A 21,779-nucleotide genomic window follows, 5' to 3' on the forward strand; every position below is an offset into this window, starting at 1 on the left:
CGGGACACGTGCCAATACCCACGTCTCCGTGTGAAAGCAAACGGTGGCGAGTCTTTGAGCCGGTCACTGAGCTGCACAGGGAGATGTTAGGCCTGGTTTGGTCCATCACACAGCGCTCCGGGGTCGCCCCCCAGGGCCAGGCTGGGCCGGAGGCGGGCACAGGCCCTCAGGGTCCTTCCCCATGGACCTCTGCCCCCCAGCCTGTCCCCAGGTTCACCTGTGAGCCTCGGCCCACGGCACCGATCAGCCCTGACTCTGGAGGCGGGACTCCTGCTTTTTGGCAAATACACGGTAAGGGCTGCTGGTCTTCAGACTTTGCTGGATGGACCCCTTGGTCTAGGACCGTGGTCGGCAAACTGCGGCTCTTGAGCCACATGCGGCTCTTTGTCCCCATGCGTGTGGCTCTTCCACAAAACACCACGGCCTGGGCGAGTCTATGTGGAAGAAGTGGCGTGAGAAGAAGTTTAAATTTAAAAAATGTGGCTCTCCGAAGAAATGTCCATCGTTGTCCTGTTGGTATTTGGCTCTGTGGACGGATGAGTTTGCCGACCACTGGCCCAGAAGGGCCCATTCCGTGGCTCACGTTTCGGAGTCGGACGCAGCCTGTGGCAGGATCCCGGGAAACTTTCCTGGGAGACCGAGCCAACAGAGGCCGTCTCCACGTGGGAAGTGGAAACGATAACTTTTCAAAGTGCCTTTGTCTCCGGGCCCTGGAACTTGGCCGGCGGGAGGCTCCTTGCCACGTCTGTGCGCGGGGTGGGGTGGGGGGTAAAATTCTTACGCTGAAAGGCACTTCCTCCTGCGATTGTATCACCTTCCCGCCTTTGTCTCATCGCGCCCAGACTACAGCCGTATTTCTCGGTCTTTTCCATGTGCACATGGGAGCCTCGCACACAGCCCCTTTGTTCTGCGGCCGGGCTCTGCCCGCAGCCGGGCGTGTTTTGGGGTCTCAGAGAGCACCCTGCCCCCAGGCTCCCTTCCAGGCAGCGGGGTCTCAGCCCACTGTCACGTGGACTTGTAAAGCGTCCCTGCGTTCCGATGAGGTCGTCTATTTAGAGTATTTTGTTTTAATTAAGCCCATCTTCAGAGACGTGGCTTTGGCCAAGAATGTGCCTTCTCCCGTACAGACGGCGACATTTACAGCTCAGAAACCGTTATTAGAGGGGCAGCACGTCCGCCGTGCGGTGGTCTGAGCTCATGGGCAGCCGGAGAGGGGAAGGGCCTGACCACAAGGGCAAGGCCAGGCACCAGGAGTGTGCTGCTGCTTCTTCTTTAAAATATATATATATATTTCATTGATTTTTTTACAGAGAGGAAGGGAGAGGGATAGAGAGCTAGAAACATCGATGAGAGAGAAACATTGACCAGCTGCCTCCTGCACATCCCCCACCGGGGTTGTGCCCACAACCACGGTACATGCCCTTGACCAGCATTAAACCCGGGACCTTTCAGTCCGCAGGCCGACGCTCTATCCACTGAGCCAAACCGGTTCCAGCAAAAAAAAAAAAAAAAAAAAAAAAAAAAAAAAAATATATATATATATATATATATATATATATATATATATATATATATATTAACTTCAGGGAGGGCGGGAGAGGGAGAGGGAGACAGAACATCAGTGAGGAGAGAGAATCATCAATGGGCTGCCCCGCACTGAGGATTGAGCAAGAAACCCAGGCCTGTGCCCTGACTGGAATCAACCATGACCTCCCGGTTCAGAGGTTGATGCTCAACCCCTGGGCCTCCCCGGCCGGGCTCCTGGGTTTTCTGGGGACACTCAGTCCTCCAGGACAGCAGACGCCGGGTCTGCAGTTGAGCGTGTCTGTTATAAACCCCACACCTGGAGGAGTCCCTCTCGCTGAGGAGCCCGAGGCCGGCCTGGCGGGCGGAAATGGAAACGTCCAGCGCCCGGCGCCCTGTCCCTCCGGGCCGTCCCATTGTGTCCCGTCCGCCCTTCCTGCTCCCCAGGAAGAGCACCTGCGGCTGCAACTAAGACAGAAGTCACCGGAGCCCAGTGTCACCGGGGACGCGGGGACACGGGACAGACAGGCGGCCCCCAAACCGCCTCCCGGTCAACCTCATCCTAATTCTTCCTCATCAGACATTTCTCTAAACGGTTCCTTTTTCCTGTTTATCCTTTCTCTGGCTGGGAATGGACCAGAGGCCCGTGAGCAGCAGCTGGGGCGGTGAGAGGTGCCCGGGGAGACAGCGGCCGGACGACAGCAGAACGTGTCACCCGTGCGTCTCCGGGAAAACCGGGTTCCCGGGAGGCAGGCTCCACTGGTCATCCTCAGACCGAGCAACCGATCCGCAGCTCCCTGCGGGCGGGCTCGACCGACCCCGGGCCCGCTGACCTGGACCCTGCTGTGAGGTCGGGCGCGGGCCAGGGAGCCACGGGCTTCTGGGAAGCCATCCTTCCTGCCATCCTCTCTCCACAATCTGGTTCTGAATAATGGATTCTCCCTCTAATGGCCCGGCCTCCGGGCCAGAGCACACGTTGCTTTCTTCTATTTCCTCTCGTTCTAATCACAAACACCCCCCCTCCCCCCCAGCTGAGGCTCCTTCTCAGAAACCCAGCAATTAGCAGAGGAAGCCAGCCTCCCGCCAGCTCTTCGTGCGGAGACGCGGTGTAAATAATTCACCGGCCGGGCTGTGCTCAGAGAGCCATGGCCGCGTGCCCGGGCAGGGCGGGGGGCGCTCTCTCCTGGGTCCCGAGCCCATTCACAAGCCCAGGAAGTGCCGCCGCCACCACCACCGCTGCCTCTCCATTAGCGGGAGGAGCTGCCGCCGAACACTTAGAGGGAAACCACAGCCAGTCGCTTCCCCTGCACTCACACCGAGGCTTGTCCCGGAGCCGTCCTCTGAGGCCCAGGAGGGCGTTTTCTCCCCACCCCCACCCCCGGCACCTCACAGGCCACCAAAGGCTGCCACCGGCCTCCTCCAGGGGGTGGGGTGGGCAAAGTGGAATGTATTTAACCTCCTGCCCATCGAGGGGGAAGGGTGTGGGGCTGGGGTCATAACTCTGGTTCAGTCCTCCGCTAGAACCGGCAGGGAGCAGAGGTGCCTGGGTAGTTTCTCTCCCTTCCTCTTTTTCTTTCTGTCCCTCCCCACCCCACCACCTCTTTTTTTCACTGGATAATAGCCCAGCAATCAGAACAGCGGAACGACAAGAAGGACCAGAAGGACCGGTGGCTCTGAGGCGCACTGCAGCAGTCAACCAGCCTGAGCCGGGCCCTGATAGGCCCTCCACCCTGATCGGGGTGGGGCCAGCCAGCCAAGCACCCCGATGGGCCCCCCTCGGGGCTGGACCCCACCCGTGCACGAATTCGTGCACAAGGCCTCTAGTATAACATACAAGGAACCACGTTAGTCCCAGGGCAGATGAGGGTGTGATTCCACTTGTAAGAGGTGCTTTGAGGGGTCGAAGCCGTAGAGACAGAAGGTAGGAGGGTAGCTGCCGGGATATGGGGCCCGGGGAGGAGGGGTCAGTGACTCACAAGGACAGAGTTCCCGGGATGGGAAACAATGAACTAGACGCTGGAAAGTGTGTAAGATGGTAAATTTAGATTCTCATGTTGATTCGGCCACAAAAATCTCTATGCAGCTGAAAAAGCCAACCGTCTGACTGTGCCTCACGCGTTGGCATTTGGCACCACCGCCCCACACTAGTTCCATTTCCGTCTCCTCCGAGGGAGCTTCACACCCAGGGAGCAGCCGCGCCTCATTCCACCGCGCCCGCCCCTCCCCGGCCGCCCGCCCGCCTCGGGGTCCGTGCACTCGCTGGTTCCAGACGTGGCATGTGAACACGGCCTGCCGCTCGGGGCCTGGGTGTCTGCCTTCTCCCGGGCGTGATGGCTGGGGGTTCAGCCACATCGTAGCACTTGTCAAGGCCCCGTTCCTTTTCACGGCTCAGAAATGCTCCGTGGGAGGACTCGCCACGCTTCTCGCCCGCTGGCGGCCACGCGGACGTCCACCGTGGCTGCGTGGCCAGTGCTGCGTGGCCGGTGCCACGGGCCTGGCCGGGCCTCCACGGCATCGTGGGCAGCTTTCGGCTGGGTCCTTCCCTCCTGGCCCGAAGGCCGCCGCCCTCCCCCTGTGGCAGGCGGGTCCTGGTGGCCGCCGGCAGCGCCTCTTGGGGAACCTGCCGGGTGACAGCTCAGAGGTCACGGCGGGCAGTGGCCGCCGGCGGTGAAGGAGCTGCCAGGCGGGAGCCAGGAATGCGGACGGGCCGTGCCGCCTGCACCCGTGTTCTAGAAGCCCCGCCGGAGGGAAAACCCCAGCCCGGGAGGGCCCGGCGCCCCGAGAGTCCATCTCCCTGAGTCACCTTCTGGGGAGCTCACTGCAGGTCTTGCCTCACTTTAGTGTGGGCAGGCGTGTAAGGCCCAGCGGGCAGGCATGTAAGGTGTGAGAAAGCATGTAAGGTGTGAGGAGGCATGTAAGGCACGGGCAGGCATGTAAGGCATGGGCAGACATGTAAGGCATGGGCAGGCGTGAAAGACATGGGCAGGCGTGTAAGACATGGGCAGGCGTGTAAGGCGTGGGCAGGCGTGTAAGGCAGGGGCAGGTGTGTAAGACATGGGCAGGCGTGTAAGACATGGGCAGGCGTGTAAGGCATGGGCAGGCATGTAAGACATGGGCAGGCGTGTAAGGCATGGGCAGGCGTGTAAGACATGGGCAGGTGTGTAAGGTGTGGACAGGTGTGTAAGGCCTGGGCAGGCGTGTAAGGCGTGGGCAGGTGTGTAAGACATGGGCAGGTGTGTAAGACGTGGGCAGGCATGTAAGGCGTGGGCAGGCATGTAAGGCGTGGGCAGGTGTGTAAGACGTGGGCAGGCGTGTAAGGCGTGGGCAGGTGTGTACACATGGGCAGGGGTGTAAGGCGTGGGCAGGCGTGTAAGACACGGGCAGGCGTGTAAGGCGTGGGCATACAGGGCAGCCTGCCTGGGTCTGCTGAGGTGCTGTCACTCAGAACAAGCAAACAAAAAAAGACCTGGGGTCTCGGGCCGCCTGACACGCCCCCGAGAGCGAGGTTCGGGCGAAGGGATGGGCCCGCCAGGCTTCCCCCCCGGCCGTTACAGAGCCGCCTCCTCGGCACCGCACAGCTCTTCCCCGCGGAGTGACGGCACATCCCGGAACCCTTACCGGTGCAGCCCCGCGCACACAGCACGCTCCGGGCTGTGCCTCCAGGACCTCCGTCTCATTCCAGAGCATCTGCGTCACCCCGATCGGAGCCCCACACCCAGGGCACAGCCTCGCCCAGCCCAGCCCAGCCGCCCGGGGGGAGCTGCCCGCCGGGCCCCCTCACTGCGGGCCGGGCTCAGCGGGACAGCCCGGGTGGGGCCGGGGCTGAGGGGCGGCCTGTGAACCCGGAGGTCGCGGGTCCTTCCCGGTCAGGTCAGGGCACCTGCCAGGGGTTGCGGGCTCGGTACCCAGTGTGGGGCGTGCAGGAGGCAGCTGGTCAGTGGGTTTCTCTCATCACTGATGTTTCTGTCTTTCCCTCTCCCTCTCCCTCTGACATCAGTAAGAATATATTTAACACACACACAACGACAACAACAACAACAACAGCAGCGATGGGACAGACAGGAAGAGAAGGTGGGTGGACAGTGAGCGCGGGACTCCCAGGGCGTGTGCGGTCCTCGGCGTGTCTGGAATGTGTACATGTTGGGAAGGAGGCTGCCTGGTGCTGACAGCAGAGGGGAGGAGCGGGGGAGCGGGGACAGGCCGCTCTGCCCTCTGTGTGTGCGCTCTCAGGAGAGTTAGTTTCCTGAGCCGCTGCCAGGGGCCTGGCGATCTCTGCCTGGTCAGGTTCTGGGAGTGCTCCCGGCAGGTTTGAGGGCACTTAGCACTGAAGCCGGCACACAGTGGGTGCTTAAAGGTAATGATTAAGCCAGGCTCGTGTGGCTCAGTGGTTGAGGTCTTGAACCAGGAGGTCATGGTTCAATTCCCGGTCAAGGGCACATGCCCGGGTTTCGAGCTCGATCCCCAGTAGGGGGTGTGCAGGAGGCAGCTGATCAGTGACTCTCTCTCATTATTAATGTTTCTCTCTCTCTCTCTCCCACTCTCTTCTTTTCTGAAATCCATAAAAATATATTTTCAAAAAATGTCTATAAAGGTAGTTACTGTACGTGGTATCCGATCTGTGATGGCGATGGTGGTGAGGATGGTGATGGTGATGGTGGTGGGGATGGTGGTGAGGATGGTGATGGCGATGGTGGTGAGGATGGTGATGGCGATGGTGGTGAGGATGGTGGTGAGGATGGTGATGGTGATGGTGGTGAGGATGGTGGTGAGGATGGTGATGGCGATGGTGGTGAGGATGGTGATGGCGATGGTGGTGAGGATGGTGGTGAGGATGGTGATGGTGGTGAGGATGGTGGTGAGGATGGTGTTGGGTTGTCTGTGGAGGTGCCCCCAGGGCCTGTTCTTACCCCAAGTCCAGGAGAGGAGAGAGGGAGAAGCAAAGGTCGAGGAGAGACGCTGGGAGGGATCGGCTCACGCCCAGGAGAAGCCTGAGAACCGGAAAGCCTGTCCGTAGCTTGGAAGCTGCCATCCCGGTGCCCCTGTCCCGGGGCTGTGTCCATGGCACGGCCCAGGGTGCCTGTTTCTTTTCTCCCGGAGACTCAGAGGCTGCGGAGGGTGTGAAAGGCCATGGCCGTGACCGAGGGCCCAGCCAGCAGCCCCAGGGCTTCTGCTGAGCCAGCAGGCCGTCAGGTGACCCAGCAGGAACGTGGTTTGCGTGTCCCCCAGATCTTGCACACAGAGGGGGGGGGTGGGAGGATGGGAGGAGGGAGGACGAGAGGATGGGGGGGAGATGGGAGGGATGGAAGGACGGGAGGATGCTCGCTGGTGACAGCCTGTTTTCCTGTGAGGAACCAGTTCCTCAGCAGCCCAGCAGCATCTGCCATTCTTTCTGCTGCCAGGAGCCGGGCTGCCTGGGAGGCGGAGCCCTCCCTCCCTCAGGCCCCCAAGCGGCCTCCCCTGGGAGCTGAGACCCATGCGTCCATGTCCTGGAGCCACGGACACAGTGACCGGGACGGGGGCTCCAGGCAGTGGCGTTCATTCTCTGGCCACTCTGGGGGCGGCGTCTGCTACCTGGGTGTGGCCAGGTGTCCTTGGCCGGCAGCATCACAGTCCCTGGGTGTCCTCTCCCCGCCTCCTCAGGAAGCCCGTCCTTGGATCTAGGGCCACCCTTCTCCGGGGTGACCTCCTATCGCCTCACCATGTCTGTGAGAAAGCCGCCTCCACATGCAGGCACGTTCGGAGGGTCCGGGTGGGCCTGAATCTGTGGGGCTATTCACCTCAATGTGTAAACAAAACCCCAAGTGACAGCAGTGACCCCCAAAACCTGACTCGCAGAAGCAGAGCCGAAGCCGGGCCACCCTGTCCCCTCCTTCCCCTTTAAGAGCCACCACAGGTTGTGGGGTCTTTTTCGCGAGGTTAAAACGTTTGCGGCTCCCTGTGCCCCTTCCCAGGCAGCGCCACCCCCTTAGGCTCCCCGGGGCAGTGTGGGGAGGCCCCCCCCGAGGAGGCAGGGACCTTCAGAGACCAGGTCAGACCTCCCAGGGGAGCCCAGGAAAGGACTGCCCTCGTCCCAGGCAGGTGGAGTGGAAGTCTGGGTTCTCCCCGGGCCCCTGTGGACATCTGGTTGGGGGAGGGGCCCCTCCATATTGCTGAGAAGAGAGCAAAGTTCAGCCCCCACGCCCCCTCATCCGGCCTCTGCTGATCCCTCCTGGCTGGGAGGGGCTGAGTTCTTCCTTATTGCCCCCCACATGGCCTCCGCGGGGACCACAGGGGCAGGTGGCCTTGCCTCTCCTTGGGCTCAGAGCCCTCTCTGGACCACCTCCTGCAGCAGCCACGGGGGGGGGGGGGGAGAGGACCCGCCTGCCTGGCTGCCATGAGTCCACCTTCCCTGCCTTCTCTGACCCTGACCCCTCCGGTGAGAGGGAGGGGCCTGGGCACCCCTTTCAGCTGGAGGAGGGGGAGGTCCAGGCGCCCACCCCCCTTCTGCGGACACGAGGGCACAGAGTGGTGAGGCCACTTGCCCGGGCCACCCAGTCCGGACAGGGAGGTGCCTGCACCATCAGCCAGCAGAGGCGTGCGGGCTGGGATGGTCAGGGCGGGGACCTCACGGCCTCCCGGGGGGCTCTGTGGCCTCCGACACAGACAGAGCCGCCCTGACCTCGTGGCTGGCTCTCGCTGTCATTTATCGGACACAGTGGGACTGCCGGCCCCGCAGCTCCGAGATGGATGCTGCGCGGCCACCCGGCGGCTGGCTGGAGCACGCCGGTCAGCGGCCCGTGATCGCAGACAGATGTTCTGTGTCCTCCTGTTCATCACTTTCACCCTTTTTCCTTTTTAATTGTCCGTCCGAGAGGACGCTCTGCCCCGTGACGGATTGGCCTGGTGGCTTAAGCTGCACATAGGAAGGGGACGTTTCTCAGTGGGACAAAAGGAAAAAGGAAATACGTGTGTGTTTAGTAGGCCAGGGACCTGCTACACAAACGAAGAACCAGGTAAAAAAAACAACCACCCAGCTTTGGAGCACTGCTTGTATGAAGGAACTCTTAATAAGGAGGCCGCTTCGCCTGGGTGCAATGCTTTTCTCCCGAAGGCGAAGAGCCTGGCCTGGCGGCCAAGTCACTTTTCCCGCGTTTGCCACCAATGAGGAACGTGGCCGCTTTTGTTCTTGCAAAAGCCCTCAGAGTCACCAATGAATCTAAAAGCAGTGGAGCTGCCCTGGGTCACGTGAGGCAGAGGCCTGCTGTCAACTGTAGGGGAGGAGGGCGCAGAGCGGAGCCGGGGGGGGGGGGGGGGGGGGGGGCATCGAACACCTGGGCCGGAGACGGGCGCTGGGAGGACGCCGCGTCTGGACTTTTGAAAATGTAATGCGTATGGGACCTGACACTTGGACCGGCCGGGCGGAGAGCGATGGTCTGCACAGGATCATCTCCATCCCAGTGAGATGTGTTCTGTCCGAGAGGAAATTAGATTTCAGAACACATTGCTCTCCTTTCATGGCCGTGGGCGCCTTCCCCGGGCCAGACCAGACCCCCGAGCAGATGTGAGGGATTCGTCAAGGCTCCGTCCGCCAGCGGCCACTGCAGCCGGTGCGTTTCCTGACCGGCGGCCCAGGAGACGGGACCCGGTCTGTGCAGGGTCCGGGAGCAGCTGGGGCGGCCTCTCCCCAGCCAACCAGTTCGGCAGGTGGTTCTCTTTTTCTTTAAACAAATATTTTTATTGATGTCAGAGAGAAAACGAGAGGGGGAGAGAGAGAAACATCAATGAGGGGAGAGAATAATGGTTCGGCTGCCTCCTGCAGGCCCCACACCGTGGATCAAGCCCGAAACCCAGGCCTGTGCCCTGACCGGGAGTCCAACTGTGACCTCCTGGCTCATGGGTCCATGATCAACCACTGAGTCACAAAGGCCAGGCTGTAACCAGGATGTATTTAATACCTGTTATCTTGGGGTGATGTCTCCTGCATGAGTTGTTTTCCTAAAACAATGTACTTATAAAGCTTTCAACCTCTGAGTCAACCACTCATAGCTGGGTATAAAGTGAGTGCCTACCTTGGTGGATAGCTAGGATTAAAAAAAAACAAAACAAAAACATTTTATTGATTTTTTACAGAGAGGAAGGGAGAGGGAGAGTTAGAAGCGTTGATGAGAGAGAGAGACATCAGTCAGCTGCCTCCTGCACACCCCCTACTGGGAATGCACCCTCAGCCAAGGTACATGCCCTTGACCGTAATTGAACCTGGGACCCTTGAGTCCACAGGCCAATGCTCTATCCACTGAGCCACACTGGTTAGGGCGGTAGCTAGGATTTGATGTTCCTGTATGTGAGGGCAACCTGCCTGTGAGCCGATGAGGTGACTTTTCCATTAGATATTAATTCACTGGAGTAGTGAAGGTTTTGAGGTCTTCCATTTCTCCATTTGAGTGCAGACATGGCACTGAATGCCCTGTTCTCCCAACATGTTTGCAGGTTTTGCCAAAATGGAAGCTCAGGGCTAGCTGTGGGGATAATACCACATTCTGTCTACAAAGCACTGGGCTGTGCTTTCTTCTGATGGAAACTAAGCAATTTTCAGATTCAAACTCTGAGAGAGGCACCAATGGATCACATCCTAAAGAATTAGGAACCAACATTGAAAAGCATTTATAATCCACAGTATCGAAGCTCCAGTCTCACAGCATCCAGTTCTGCCCTGGCCGGGGCTGTCAGTTGGCGAGAGCGCTGTTTCCGATACACGAAGCTGCCACGAGGTCCACACATGCTATCGTTTTTCTCAGTAAGCACAGCGCTATCTCCAAGACTACCAATCTGACGGAATCAGACCAGGGAGCCACATCTCAACCCTCCATCTCCCCACGCTCAGACCCATTTTCAGTTGCCTGCTTGTCACATAAGCTGCCAAACATCTTATCTGCACGCGAAATGTGTGTGTGTGTGTGTGTGTGTGTGTGTGTGTGTGTGTAGGGTGTGTGTGTGTGTGTTCAGAAGCTGGGCAGTTTTAATTCTTGGGATTATCAGGACACTGGCTTCTTGGGAATCATCCCACAACCCCCGGGGACAAAAAGGTGAAAACTGTCCGCTTTGATGAAGGACAGCAGGATCCTCCCACTCCCTGGGCCACTGGTAAATACGAAACAGTTTCTGGAAAATTATGTTAGAGATGAATTAGCTCCTCCATTACAGTGTTTTCTTTTCTTTAATGCAATTTAGTTCAAGCAGAGAGAACAAAAAGGCTGGGCAGGCGGGAGCTGCCGGAAGCGGGCTGTGCGGGGAGACAGGGGGTTCAGGGCAGACGGGGAGCAGGGGTGAGCCGAGGCCTTCTGTCCGGGAGGCCTGCGCCCACTGAACTCAGAGCTCCTTCTGCACCAGAATCCGGGCAGCTGGCAGCTTCCCAAGGGAGCCGGGAGGGAAGCTGCGAGGGCATCTGAGGCCACACAGGCCGGCGCCTGCGGAGCCGGGGTGCCCCGCCTCGGGCGCCGGGCGGGGGCCCCGTGATGCCGCTCGTTAGAGGGCCTTTCCCCGTGTCCATCTGAAGGCGCGCTCCTCGCCGCAGAGCAGCGCCTCCATCATCCATCTCTCCGAGGGCTGCGGGGCTGGGATGGCCCCGAAAACAAATCGGAGCCCCAGGAGGAAGGCCTGACTTTGGAGGACGCGCGCGCCTGGACCTTTCCTCCGGAGCGCACGTGCGAGGAGGACCCCAGGCCGCCGCGTGGGGCAGCGTGGGCGCCCCGTGTCCGGCCCCCGCGGCCGGCCCCAGGCCGCTCCCGGGCGCGGGCCGGGCAGGTGCCCACGCGCTGGCCTTCAGGGGGCGCGTCTCCGCGGCGCCCGCCGGGACCGGGAGGGCAGGGCGTGGCCGCGCGGCGAGGCCCCGCCCACCGCGCCCGAGGGGCGGGGCCTGCGCGTCACGTGACGGCGGCGCCCAGCGCGAGCGCCCCGCCCGGCGGGAGGAGTCCGGCCGCGACCCGGCCGCGCGCAGCTGGAGCCCGGCCGCCCGCCCGCCCCCGCGGCGCCCCCGCCCGCCGCCCCTCCGCGCCGGCCCCGGGCTCGCGGGCAGCGGGAGCGGCCTCAAGATGGACGAAGGCGGCGGCGGCGGCGAGGGCGGCGGTGAGTCCGGAGGCGTGGCCGGCTGACCGGAGGCCTGGGTGGGGCTCGCGGGCGCGCGGGTCCGAGGTCGGGGGTCGCGGGCCCCGGAGCGCCGGGGGGGACGGGGTCCGTGCCGGCAGCGCGGGTGCGGGCTGGCGACCGCCCGGGCCCGCGGCGCTCCGGGCCCGGCGACGAGCGGAGGAGGGTCCGGGCTCCGGGAGGGCCGGGCGCGGTCCGGCGGGAGCAGCCGGGGTCGGGGGCCGGGCTCGGGGTCCCTCTCCGCGGGCCGGGCGCCTCGGGGGCGACCTCGCCGCCGCCTGTCACAAGGGCGTCCACGCCCTCGGAGCCGCCGCCGGGCGCCCTGAGCCCGATCCCGCGTGGGGGCCGGGAAAGTTTGGGGGGACCTCGGGGTGCCGGCGGGCGGGCGCGGGACGGGGCTGGGAGCCCTGACAGTCGCCGGGGCGGGAGGTCCGAGGCGGCGGGCGGGCGGGCGGGCGCTTCCTCGGACCCGCGGCCGAGTTGGCGGAGCCCGAGTCCGGAGCGGGGACCCCCCCCGCCGGCGCCCCGTCTCCTCCGCGTTCGCTGTGCGTCCCGGGGGGACACGGAGGACGGGGTGTCCCGAGGCGAGCTTCGCCTCAGAGGCCACGGTGCCGGGTGGGTGGTCCTTGTTTGGGGAGCACAGGGGTCCCCCGCACGTTGCCGGAGGACCCCACGGGGAGGCCCTCCTCCCGCGGGCAGGCCGGCCCCAGCGCCCTGTGGGCAGGGGGCGTTCGGACAAACCCTAATTACAGGCCCAGCCCCGGCGCGTCACCGCCCGGCCCGTGCGCGGTGGGTCCGGCGGCCGGGCCCCTGCGCTCCCGGGGCCGGGCCCGGCGCACGCGGCCCGCGGGGAGGAGGGCGGCGGGGCCGCGGGGGCGGGCTGGGGGCCGGAGCGCCGGGACGGAGCCCTCCCGCCCGGCTGCCCCCGGGGCGGCGAGCAGGCCCCGCGGCCCCGCCGAGGAGGGGACACACCGGGAGGGAAGCGATGGACCTGGGAGGCCAAGCAACCCGCCGGCTGGTGCCTTTGGTGTGTGTGTGTGTGTGTGTGTGTGTGTCAGGGTGACTTTTAGTGCTGTTTATAGATTTTAAAAAAGTTTTGTGATGTTGGACAAACACTTTTTTAATTTTTTTTTCTTTTCTTTTTTAAAAACGTATGAAGTTTTGTTTGTGTAATGTGCTCAGTCTCAGGGCCTGCGGCCAGTCCTCAGTCAGCCTTGGCTGGGAAAGGCTGAGGAGTGTGTGTGTGACCTGGGTGGTGGCCCCGCCTCCTGGGAATCCGGATTCCAGAATAAAAACATGTCACTGGCTCCCAAGCTTAAAACATGATGTGATGTACCTCTCCGTTTTTATTTTCCAATTCTGGTTGGTGTTTAGCATTGTGTGTTCGTGTCAGGTGTACAGCACGGAGGTGAGACAGGCCCATACTTTACAAAGCGACCCCTTGATACTGCTCGTGCCCACCTGGCCCGGCCTTGGTTGCTAGCTCTGACCACGTTATACTAAGCAGACTCTGTTCCCTGCCGGCAGTTCTGTTCGGAGATCTTTCTGGCTCTGAGTGAGTCAAGGAAGACAGAGGCTTGGAAGGAAAAGGAGGTTTAAAGATGGAGAAAAGTGAGCCGGTGGGCCCAGAAGTTTATCGGCCTTAGTCCTGTAACAAAGGGTGGCGTTCAGTATCAAAAGCCTGAAGACTGTCTGGGCGTTCGTATCTCCTCTGGGAATACAATCTTGGAATTCAGAAGAAGTACTTCCTGTGTGGAGATGTGCATTGCGCGCCAAAAGCAGAAAATTGGAAGCAGCATTGCCAGTAGGAGACGGTGAGGTAGATTGTGGGACGTTTATTGGATGAATTATTTTACAACCATTAAAAAATAAAGCAGTTTGCCCTAACCGGTTTGGCTCAGTGGATAGAGCTTCGGCCTGCGGACTCAAGGGTCCCAGGTTCGAATCCCGTCAAGGGCATGTGCCTTGGTTGCGGGCACATCCCCAGTGGGAGGTGTGCAGGAGGAAGCTGATCGATGTTTCTCTCTCATCGATATAGCTAACTATCCCTCTCTCTTCCTCTCTATAAAAAATCAATAAAATGTGTATTTAAAAAAATAAAGCAGTTTTATATGTTATGGTCTGAACAGTGTAAAAATGGTGATACTTTGTTTTATTTACTTAATTTTTGTATACAAGCTTCTGAAGGATGTGTATTACTTTGAAATTTGAACGAAAGAACTTATAAAAAATGTTCCCTGCAATAGAAAAGGGTCTGATTATTTAAATGTGTGATTTAATCCACCTCACGGAACAGTCCAGAACGAACAGGTAACTTATAATTGTCTAGTAAGATGGCAGGCAGCATGCTAGGGCCTGGAAAACAGTCCCTAACCTCTACCGGTACGGAGTATTGGCCTCTTTCTTCCTTGCATTATGGGAGACACTTAAAGATAGGTTTGGGATAGTCTTGGGATAAGTAGGTTTTTGAATAAGTGATTATTGTATGGATTAGTTGTGCTCAGATATAACTCTTGATTACTGGAGGGTTTGACATTAACACACTTCTTTCCATTTCTTTAGTTATTACTACCATTTATATCTCTAAAAAATGCTTTGCTTTAAAATCCATGTTTTAAGAAATAAAGTACAGCCTTCAGAAAGGCCGTACAGTCATTGCCAGCCCTGTGGAGCACCACTTTTTGGGGTGCATTTCAGAGTCACAGTACGGCGCTGTTTAGGGAAGTCGGTCCCAGGGTGTTTACAGACCGGGCAAATAATCTATTCCGGCAGCTACAGCAGGGGCGGCAGATAACCTGAAAGCTCGCTCTGCTGCTGTGCTGTGGGGCTAAAAGACTGTTTAAAAATGACTCCTAGATGCGTGTTCGTAATGTAGGTTTGGTCCGGCGCGTTATTATTTGTTCTTGGGGAGTGCGATAGGAGGGGGAGGGTGGCATGGATGGCGGAGGCAGTGCCAGGGAGGAAGCGGGGGGACGAGATTATAGGAACACACTGTTGCTTACAGTTAAGGTATGGCCGCTCCTCCGGGGCGTGGTGCCCTTCGGTTTTCCTAAAACGGCCCTGGAGCTGTGCCCCTCCCCGGCAGGTGACTGGCCACTCGGGCTCGTTGCCAGCATCACGATGCTCCGCCGGGAATCTGTCTGATGGACGTTCCTGAATGTTCCATTGGTGGCCAAGGAGGTGAAGAACTTAGCTGGCTTTGCCCTCAGTCCCCCCTCCGCCCGCCCCACGCAGTCTGTAGATGAGGAGTAAGTCTGTGCCTCACTGAGAAGATGCTCAGAACAGAGGCCAGGCCCGGAGCAGCCTGGCCCGAAACAGCTCGCTCCTCACCTGCCCCTGCCCCACGGCTGCCTCTCAGACATGGCTGGAAACTTTTGCGGGAACTTGAGAGTCTGCTGAATCAAGTGATGAAGGCTTATATCTGGATGTGTTGAGTTAGTATAGTGCTGGGGTGTTGATCTGTGAGTGCCTTGGGTGGGGCCTGGATGAGGCTGGTTGTCCTATTTGGAAATGTCTTTTGTGTGAAGTGTATCATTGGGCATGTGGAGGTATTATTGATATGAGAAAATGCTAAGTAACAGATTTGCTATCTGAAAAGGGATTTACTATCGGGGAAAGGGAGGGAGGAAGAGACTGAACATAAACTGTGCACCAATGGATGAGGATGAGGGGGCAGAGGGTGGGGTGGGAACCTGGTGGAGGGGGGAAGAAACGAGGAACCTTTGTAATAATATGAACAATAAAGATTGATTTAAAAAAAAAAAAAAAAAAGAAGAAGATGCTCAGCCTCACTCGATAGAATAAATTACCACGAGGTTGGGGGCCGGGTTTCACCTGTCAGGCAAGCGATAGCCCCCAGCCTGGAAGCATCTGCTGGCCCCGGGAGTGCAAATCAGTTCCAGCTTTTGAGGAGGCAGCGCAGCCTGGGTCCCAGCCTGGGTCCTGCTGGCTCCGACCCACGACCCACGACCCACGGCTGCCTCCCCCCGGGAGGGGCCCGCCCTGCAGGCAGCGCTGCCCAGCCCCTGGCCCTGGCCTGGGGCAGGAGGAGGTAGAGCCCAGGTTCTCTGGGTGAGCCCCGTCAATGAAGGGGCATTGGGCAGCGGCTTTTAAAGTGGCAGGTGTGTCAGTCCTTTGGCCCAGCCATCCCAGGTCTGGGAATGGAACCTGCAAGAATATTTGTCCGTGTGTGAGACCCCACGGGTGCGGGACTGCCCCTGCCTCGCTGGTGACAGTGCAGGCGGACAGCGATGGAGGGCCCCTCAGGAGGCCGGCCAGGTGGGAGTGGCGTGGACTCGTTAGGCAGAGTGACAGAAGCAAAGCTAGGGAAATGTCCATTGTCTTTCTGAGCGAGAGAGAGGAAGTGCATGCAAATTCCCGGGAAAGGTGTACCAGGAACTAGTAACGGGGTTACCTGCTTGGCAGGGTGATGGGCACCGGGCAGGTGGGCACGCAGGTGCAGAGGAAGCTTCTCGCTGTACGCTCTAAGTGCTTTTAAATAAAGAGAAGTTGAAGTCTGCCTTTACTTCCCCCACAGACCGGTGGGAAGTTATAAAGGCAGGCCTGTGGTTTCAGCCGTGCATAGGAAATGGATCCCCACCGTTCTCTCAGACGTCCGCAGAGCAGAGCGCCCTGGCAGCGCTTGGAGGGCGAGCTTGGAGCGTTCTCTCCTGGAGGGTTTGCTTACTCAGCAGGCATTGACAGCGCCCACCGCTGAGGTCCTGGGCTTGGCACGGCCCGTTGTGAACAGGGCAGGGGGATCGCCTGTGCAGGTGGGGCTTCTGTGCAGATGGGAGACAGACAGGGAAGGTGGAAAATAACTGCAAGTCGTGCCGCAAAGCGTGCTGAAGGGACCCTGTGGGACCGAGGGGAGAGTGAGGGTGGGTGGGCCTGGGGGGCAGGAGAATGTGGGCACAGCCGGCTGGCCAGCGGAGCCTGCGGAGGGTCTCTCAGGTGCAGCCTAAAGGGCCGAGGGCAGCACTGGGCTGGGGGGAGTGCGTGTGTCAGAGGCTTGAAGCTTCGTGTGGCCTGAGCATGGGATGAGGGGGAGGGGGGCAGGCCTGGGGCCACAGCAGGTGGTGTCAGTGAGAAGGAGGGTCTCCAGCTGGAGAATGCATTTGATTACCTTCCAGTGACCGTAGCTAATATTTACATCCTGCTCTCCGTGTTGGGTTCCGTTCTGTGTGCTTTACAGATTTTAACCTGTTCACTCTTCAAAGTAACCCTCTTAGGTTTTTACTGTTGACAGAAAAAAGTGGAACACCAGGCATAGGGAAGCCAAGTGACCTGCTTCCAATTTCCCAGCCGGCAGGTGGGGGAGCTGAGATTCGAACCCAGGCCTTTGGGCCTCGGAGGCGTATTCTCAGCCGCTGTGCATGCAGCCTCTTTATGAAGAGTTCCTGGCTGCTGAGTGGACAGTGGTTGGAGGAGGGGATGAGAGGACCCGGGCTCACCAGGGCGGAAGCAGGTGCTGGGGTTCAGCTGAGCGTCGTAGATGCTGTTTATTCCTTGTAACCACTGGGAGGTTCTGTTGCCCTGGCCCTGTGTTGGACTTGAGTGTTGGCCATGCACTGTTGTCACAGACAGTGAGGTGAGCCTCAGCCTCGTTTCCCTTGGCTTCCTGGAGGCGTGAAAGCTCGTCTGCGGCCTGTCTCCAGCCTCGAGGTGGTGGGTTCCAGGTTTGCTTTCCGTTCCCCTAGATACGGACAGATTGCTTCCTCCCTCGAAGCATCCTCAGCATGCTAATCGCTCTTGGCGTTGCCTCCCGAGTGAGAAGTGATGTGCTGTTTTAATTTGCATTGCTTTACGGGCGGCGGCGAGATGTATTTTTGGAGAATCAAATGGACGCGACAGCTTGGAGGCTGGAGGTGAGGGGCCTGCAGGGCTGAGGGTGTCCGGGTTTCTGGCTGCATCTGCGTGGGCGGTGCTGGAGGGGAGGAGGCGGCCAGCGGGGGGCCCACTTGTGCTTTTGCCAAGATGCCCTTGTTCTGTCCTCACTTTTGAAGGGTGTTTTCCCTGGGTGTGCGGTGGTAGGTGCTCTGACATGTCATTTCTTTGGCTTCCGGCTTCTGTTTCTGTTGAGAAATCAGCTATATGTCATGTGTGTGTTTTTAAAGCAACTTTTATTTTTTTTGGACCTGAGGATATTTTTCCATTGATTTTTAGAGATGGAAGGGGGAGGGAGAGACAGAGAGAAACATCGATGTGAGAGAGACACATAGATTGGTTGCCTCGGGCACGTGCCCTGACCAGGGCTGGGGAACCCTGCAACCAAGGTGCGCGCCCTGGACCGGAATGGAATGCGGGACCTTTGAGTCCTCGGGCGGAAGCGCTGTCCACTCAGCTACACCGGCCAGGGCTGTCTTGTTCTTTGAGGGCAGTGTGCCTGTGGCTTTCCACCGTGTGCCTGTGGCGTGTCCAGGCGCGGTTTCCTCTGAGCCTGTCCTGCTGGGGATCGGCTGGTGCTGGCTCTCCCGTGGGCAGCACCGTGACGAGACTTGCTCTGGCATTAGACCTGGAGTCCCCTTGGTCATTCTCTCTCCTTCTGTCACTTTGGCCACATTCCTTACCTTTCTCCTCCGTGGACTCGCTCCTCATCACGTCCTGTCCGTCTCAGACTCCTGGCTCCATCACTCCATTCTCCACCGGCCCATGTTCCAGTTACTAACCTTCTCTCCAGCTCTGTCTCATCTGCTGTTGAACCCGGTGACTGCGTTCCTAATTTCACTTACTGTCTTTTTCAGTTTTCTTAATTCTTTTCTGCTGAAAATTTTTGTCTTGACAACCAATTTATTAATCACAATTATTTTTTTAAAATGTATTTTTATTGATTTTCTACAGAGAGGAAGGGAGAGAGATAGAGCGCTAGAAATGTCGATGAGAGAGAAACATCGACCAGCTGCCTCTTGCACACTCCCTACCAGGGATGTACCCTCAACCAAGGTACATGCCCTTGACCGGAATCGAACCCGGGTCGTTTCAGTCCGCAGACCGACGCTCTACCACTGAGCCAAACCAGTTTCAGCTATTAATCACAATTATTATAAAGTCTGTCTGATACTTACCTATTCTATTATCTATTTTACCCTTGGTTTTCATTCATATTATCTTGATTCTAGATTGCTGTCAAGCTGCTGCTGCTTTTTTTTTTTTTTTTTTTTTTAATGTTTTTCAAATTTATTTTAGGCAGAGTGGAAGGGAGAGGGACAGAGAAATAAAAACAGCGATGAGAGAGAAACTGCAACCTGGGCATTGAGCCTGAAACCCGGGCATGTGCCCAGACTGGGAATTGAACCAATGACCTCTTGGTTCATGGGCCAGTGCTCAACAACTACTGAGCAACATTGGCCGGGTGCCTGCTAAGCTTTAATTAAATTGTCACAGTGTGTATGGAAGTTTGGAGAGAGAATTTGAGGCCCTGCTGTCTTCCTTAGAGAGCCTTCTGGCAGGCCGCTAAATAGGGAACTATCACTTTAAAATTGTGAGGGTCGGGTTCCTTCTGGCTTACCCTTCTCCTAGGTGTGGCTCTCCGGGGGTCCTAGCTCAAAGCCAAGGTGTCTCTGGGGCCTCTTCTGCTTGGCAGCCCGCCAACTCTAATTTCTGTGCCCCCTTCCCCCCCACCTCCCCGCCCCCGAGGACTGCTGTGCACTCTGCTGCCGCTCGGACTCCCCGCCACTTGTTGGCGCTCAGCTTTCTGAGCTCCCATCTCTGCTGTGGATCGGCACGTGTGTGGAGGAGGAGAGGGCTCCGGTGATGGGGCTCACCTTTCTGGGACCCTGGCCCCCCACGCCTGTCTGCACCGGGAGCCCTCCGACTCACACTCTCACTCACACTCACACTCTCACTCTCACTCACACACTCTCACTCACACTCACTCACACTCACACACTCTCACTCTCACTCACACACACTCACTCACACTCACTCTCACTCACACACTCTCACTCACACTCACACACTCTCACTCTCACTCACACACACTCACTCACACTCACACACTCACACTCTCACTCTCACTCACACACACTCACTCACACTCACACACTCACACTCTCACTCTCACTCACACACTCTCACTCACACTCACTCTCACTCACACACTCACACTCACTCACACACTCTCACTCACACTCACTCACACTCACTCACACTCACACACTCGCACGCACACCACACTCTCACTCTTACACTCTCACTCACACTCACACACTCTCACTCTTACACTCACACTCTCACTCACACTCTCACTCTCACACACTCTCACTCACACACACGCTCACGCTCACTCACACACTCTCACGCACACACGCTCACACACACTCACTCACACTGCACACACCACACGCGCACGCGCACGCACACACGCACGCACACTCACTCTCACGCACACACTCTCACTCACACACACACTCTCACTCTCACTCACACACTCTCACTCACACTCACACTCTCACTCTCACTCACACACTCTCACTCACACTCACACTCACTCTCACTCTCACTCACACACTCACACTCACTCACACACTCTCACTCTCACTCACACACACTCACTCACACTCACACACTCTCACTCACACTCTCACTCTCACCACACTCTCACTCACACACTCACTCACACACACTCACTCACACTCACACACTCTCACTCTCACTCACACACTCTCACTCTCACTCACACACGGCTCACTTCACCACTCCCTCCACACACACTCATCACACTCCACACCCACTCTACGCTCACCCGCACTCACACACGCACTCACACGCACGCGCACGCACACACTGCGCACGCACACCACACGCGCACCGCGCACGCACACACGCGCACGCACACACGCGCACACGCACTCACACTCACTCCTCACTCACACACACCACTCACACTCACACACTCACACTCTCACTCTCACTCACACACTCACTCTCACACACTCTCACTCACACACTCTCACTCACACACTCTCACTCTCACTCACACACTCTCACTCACACTCACACACTCTCACTCTCACTCACACACTCTCACTCACACACACTCACTCACACACTCTCACTCACACTCACACTCTCACTCACACACTCTCACTCACACACTCTCACTCACACTCACTCACACTCACACTCTCACTCTCACTCACACACACTCACTCACACTCACTCACACTCACACACTCTCACTCTCACTCACACACACTCACACTCACACACTCTCACTCACACACTCTCACACTCACTCACACTCACTCTCACTCACACACACTCACTCACACTCACACACTCACACTCTCACTCTCACTCACACACTCACTCACACTCACTCTCACTCACACACTCTCACTCACACTCACACTCTCACTCTCACTCACACACTCTCACTCACACTCACACACTCTCACTCTCACTCACACACTCTCACTCACACACTCTCACTCACACACTCTCACTCACACTCACACTCTCACTCACACACTCTCACTCTCACTCACACACTCTCACTCACACTCACACACTCTCACTCACACACTCTCACTCACACACTCTCACTCACACTCACACTCTCACTCTCACTCTCACTCACACACTCTCACTCACACTCACACACTCTCACTCTTACACTCTCACTCTCACTCACACTCAGTGTGAGGAACTCGGGGAGAGAGCTTAGTGTGAGCAAGTGACTGTCAGAGCCTTCAGGAAGCAGGCTTATCGAGTGTGGACTAGGACTACTGAAACTTCGGAAGCGAAACGAAGCGAGAAAGTAGGTTTTACCAACGTTTTCTGACAGCTGTTTAAAATACTTTGAAATCGGGGGGAAATAGTAGCTCATTTAAGGGAGAGCAGAAAGCACATGGGTGTGCCCGGCCCGAGTGGCTCAGCTGGTTGAGCACCATCCCGTGTGCCGAAGGGTTGCTGGTTCGATTCCCAGTCAGGGCCCATACCTGGCTTTTGGGTTTGGTCGCCAATTGGGAAGCGTAAGGTGCAGGGAAGGCAACCGATGGGTGTTCCTCTCAGTGTGCCCTCAGGTGAAGATAAAGAAAAGAAAATACAGCCGAAACCAGTTTGGCTCAGTGGCTAGAGCACATGTGTCAAACACAAGGCCCGCGGGCCAAATCCGTCCCGCCAGGCCTTGCAAT

The 21,779-nt window shown here is 58.2% G+C and overlaps 2 protein-coding genes across 2 annotated transcripts in view; both read left to right on the forward strand.

Annotated features, from left to right (window-relative positions):
- LOC118710907 (small integral membrane protein 10-like protein 2A) overlaps positions 1–21,779 on the forward strand; it is a 74,094-nt gene that overhangs the window by 30,215 nt on the left and 22,100 nt on the right. The window lies entirely within an intron of this gene.
- Positions 11,513–21,779, forward strand: part of CYTH3 (cytohesin 3) — a 39,513-nt gene continuing 29,246 nt past the window's right edge. The window contains exon 1 of the mRNA XM_036424627.2: positions 11,513–11,625. Within this exon, the coding sequence (XP_036280520.1) occupies positions 11,592–11,625 (34 nt within the window). The 5' untranslated portion in view covers positions 11,513–11,591. The remainder of the gene's footprint in view (positions 11,626–21,779) is intronic.

Source organism: Pipistrellus kuhlii, unplaced genomic scaffold (genome assembly GCF_014108245.1).
Source record: "Pipistrellus kuhlii isolate mPipKuh1 unplaced genomic scaffold, mPipKuh1.p scaffold_m20_p_8, whole genome shotgun sequence".
In the NCBI taxonomy this organism is placed as follows: Eukaryota; Metazoa; Chordata; class Mammalia; order Chiroptera; family Vespertilionidae; genus Pipistrellus; species Pipistrellus kuhlii.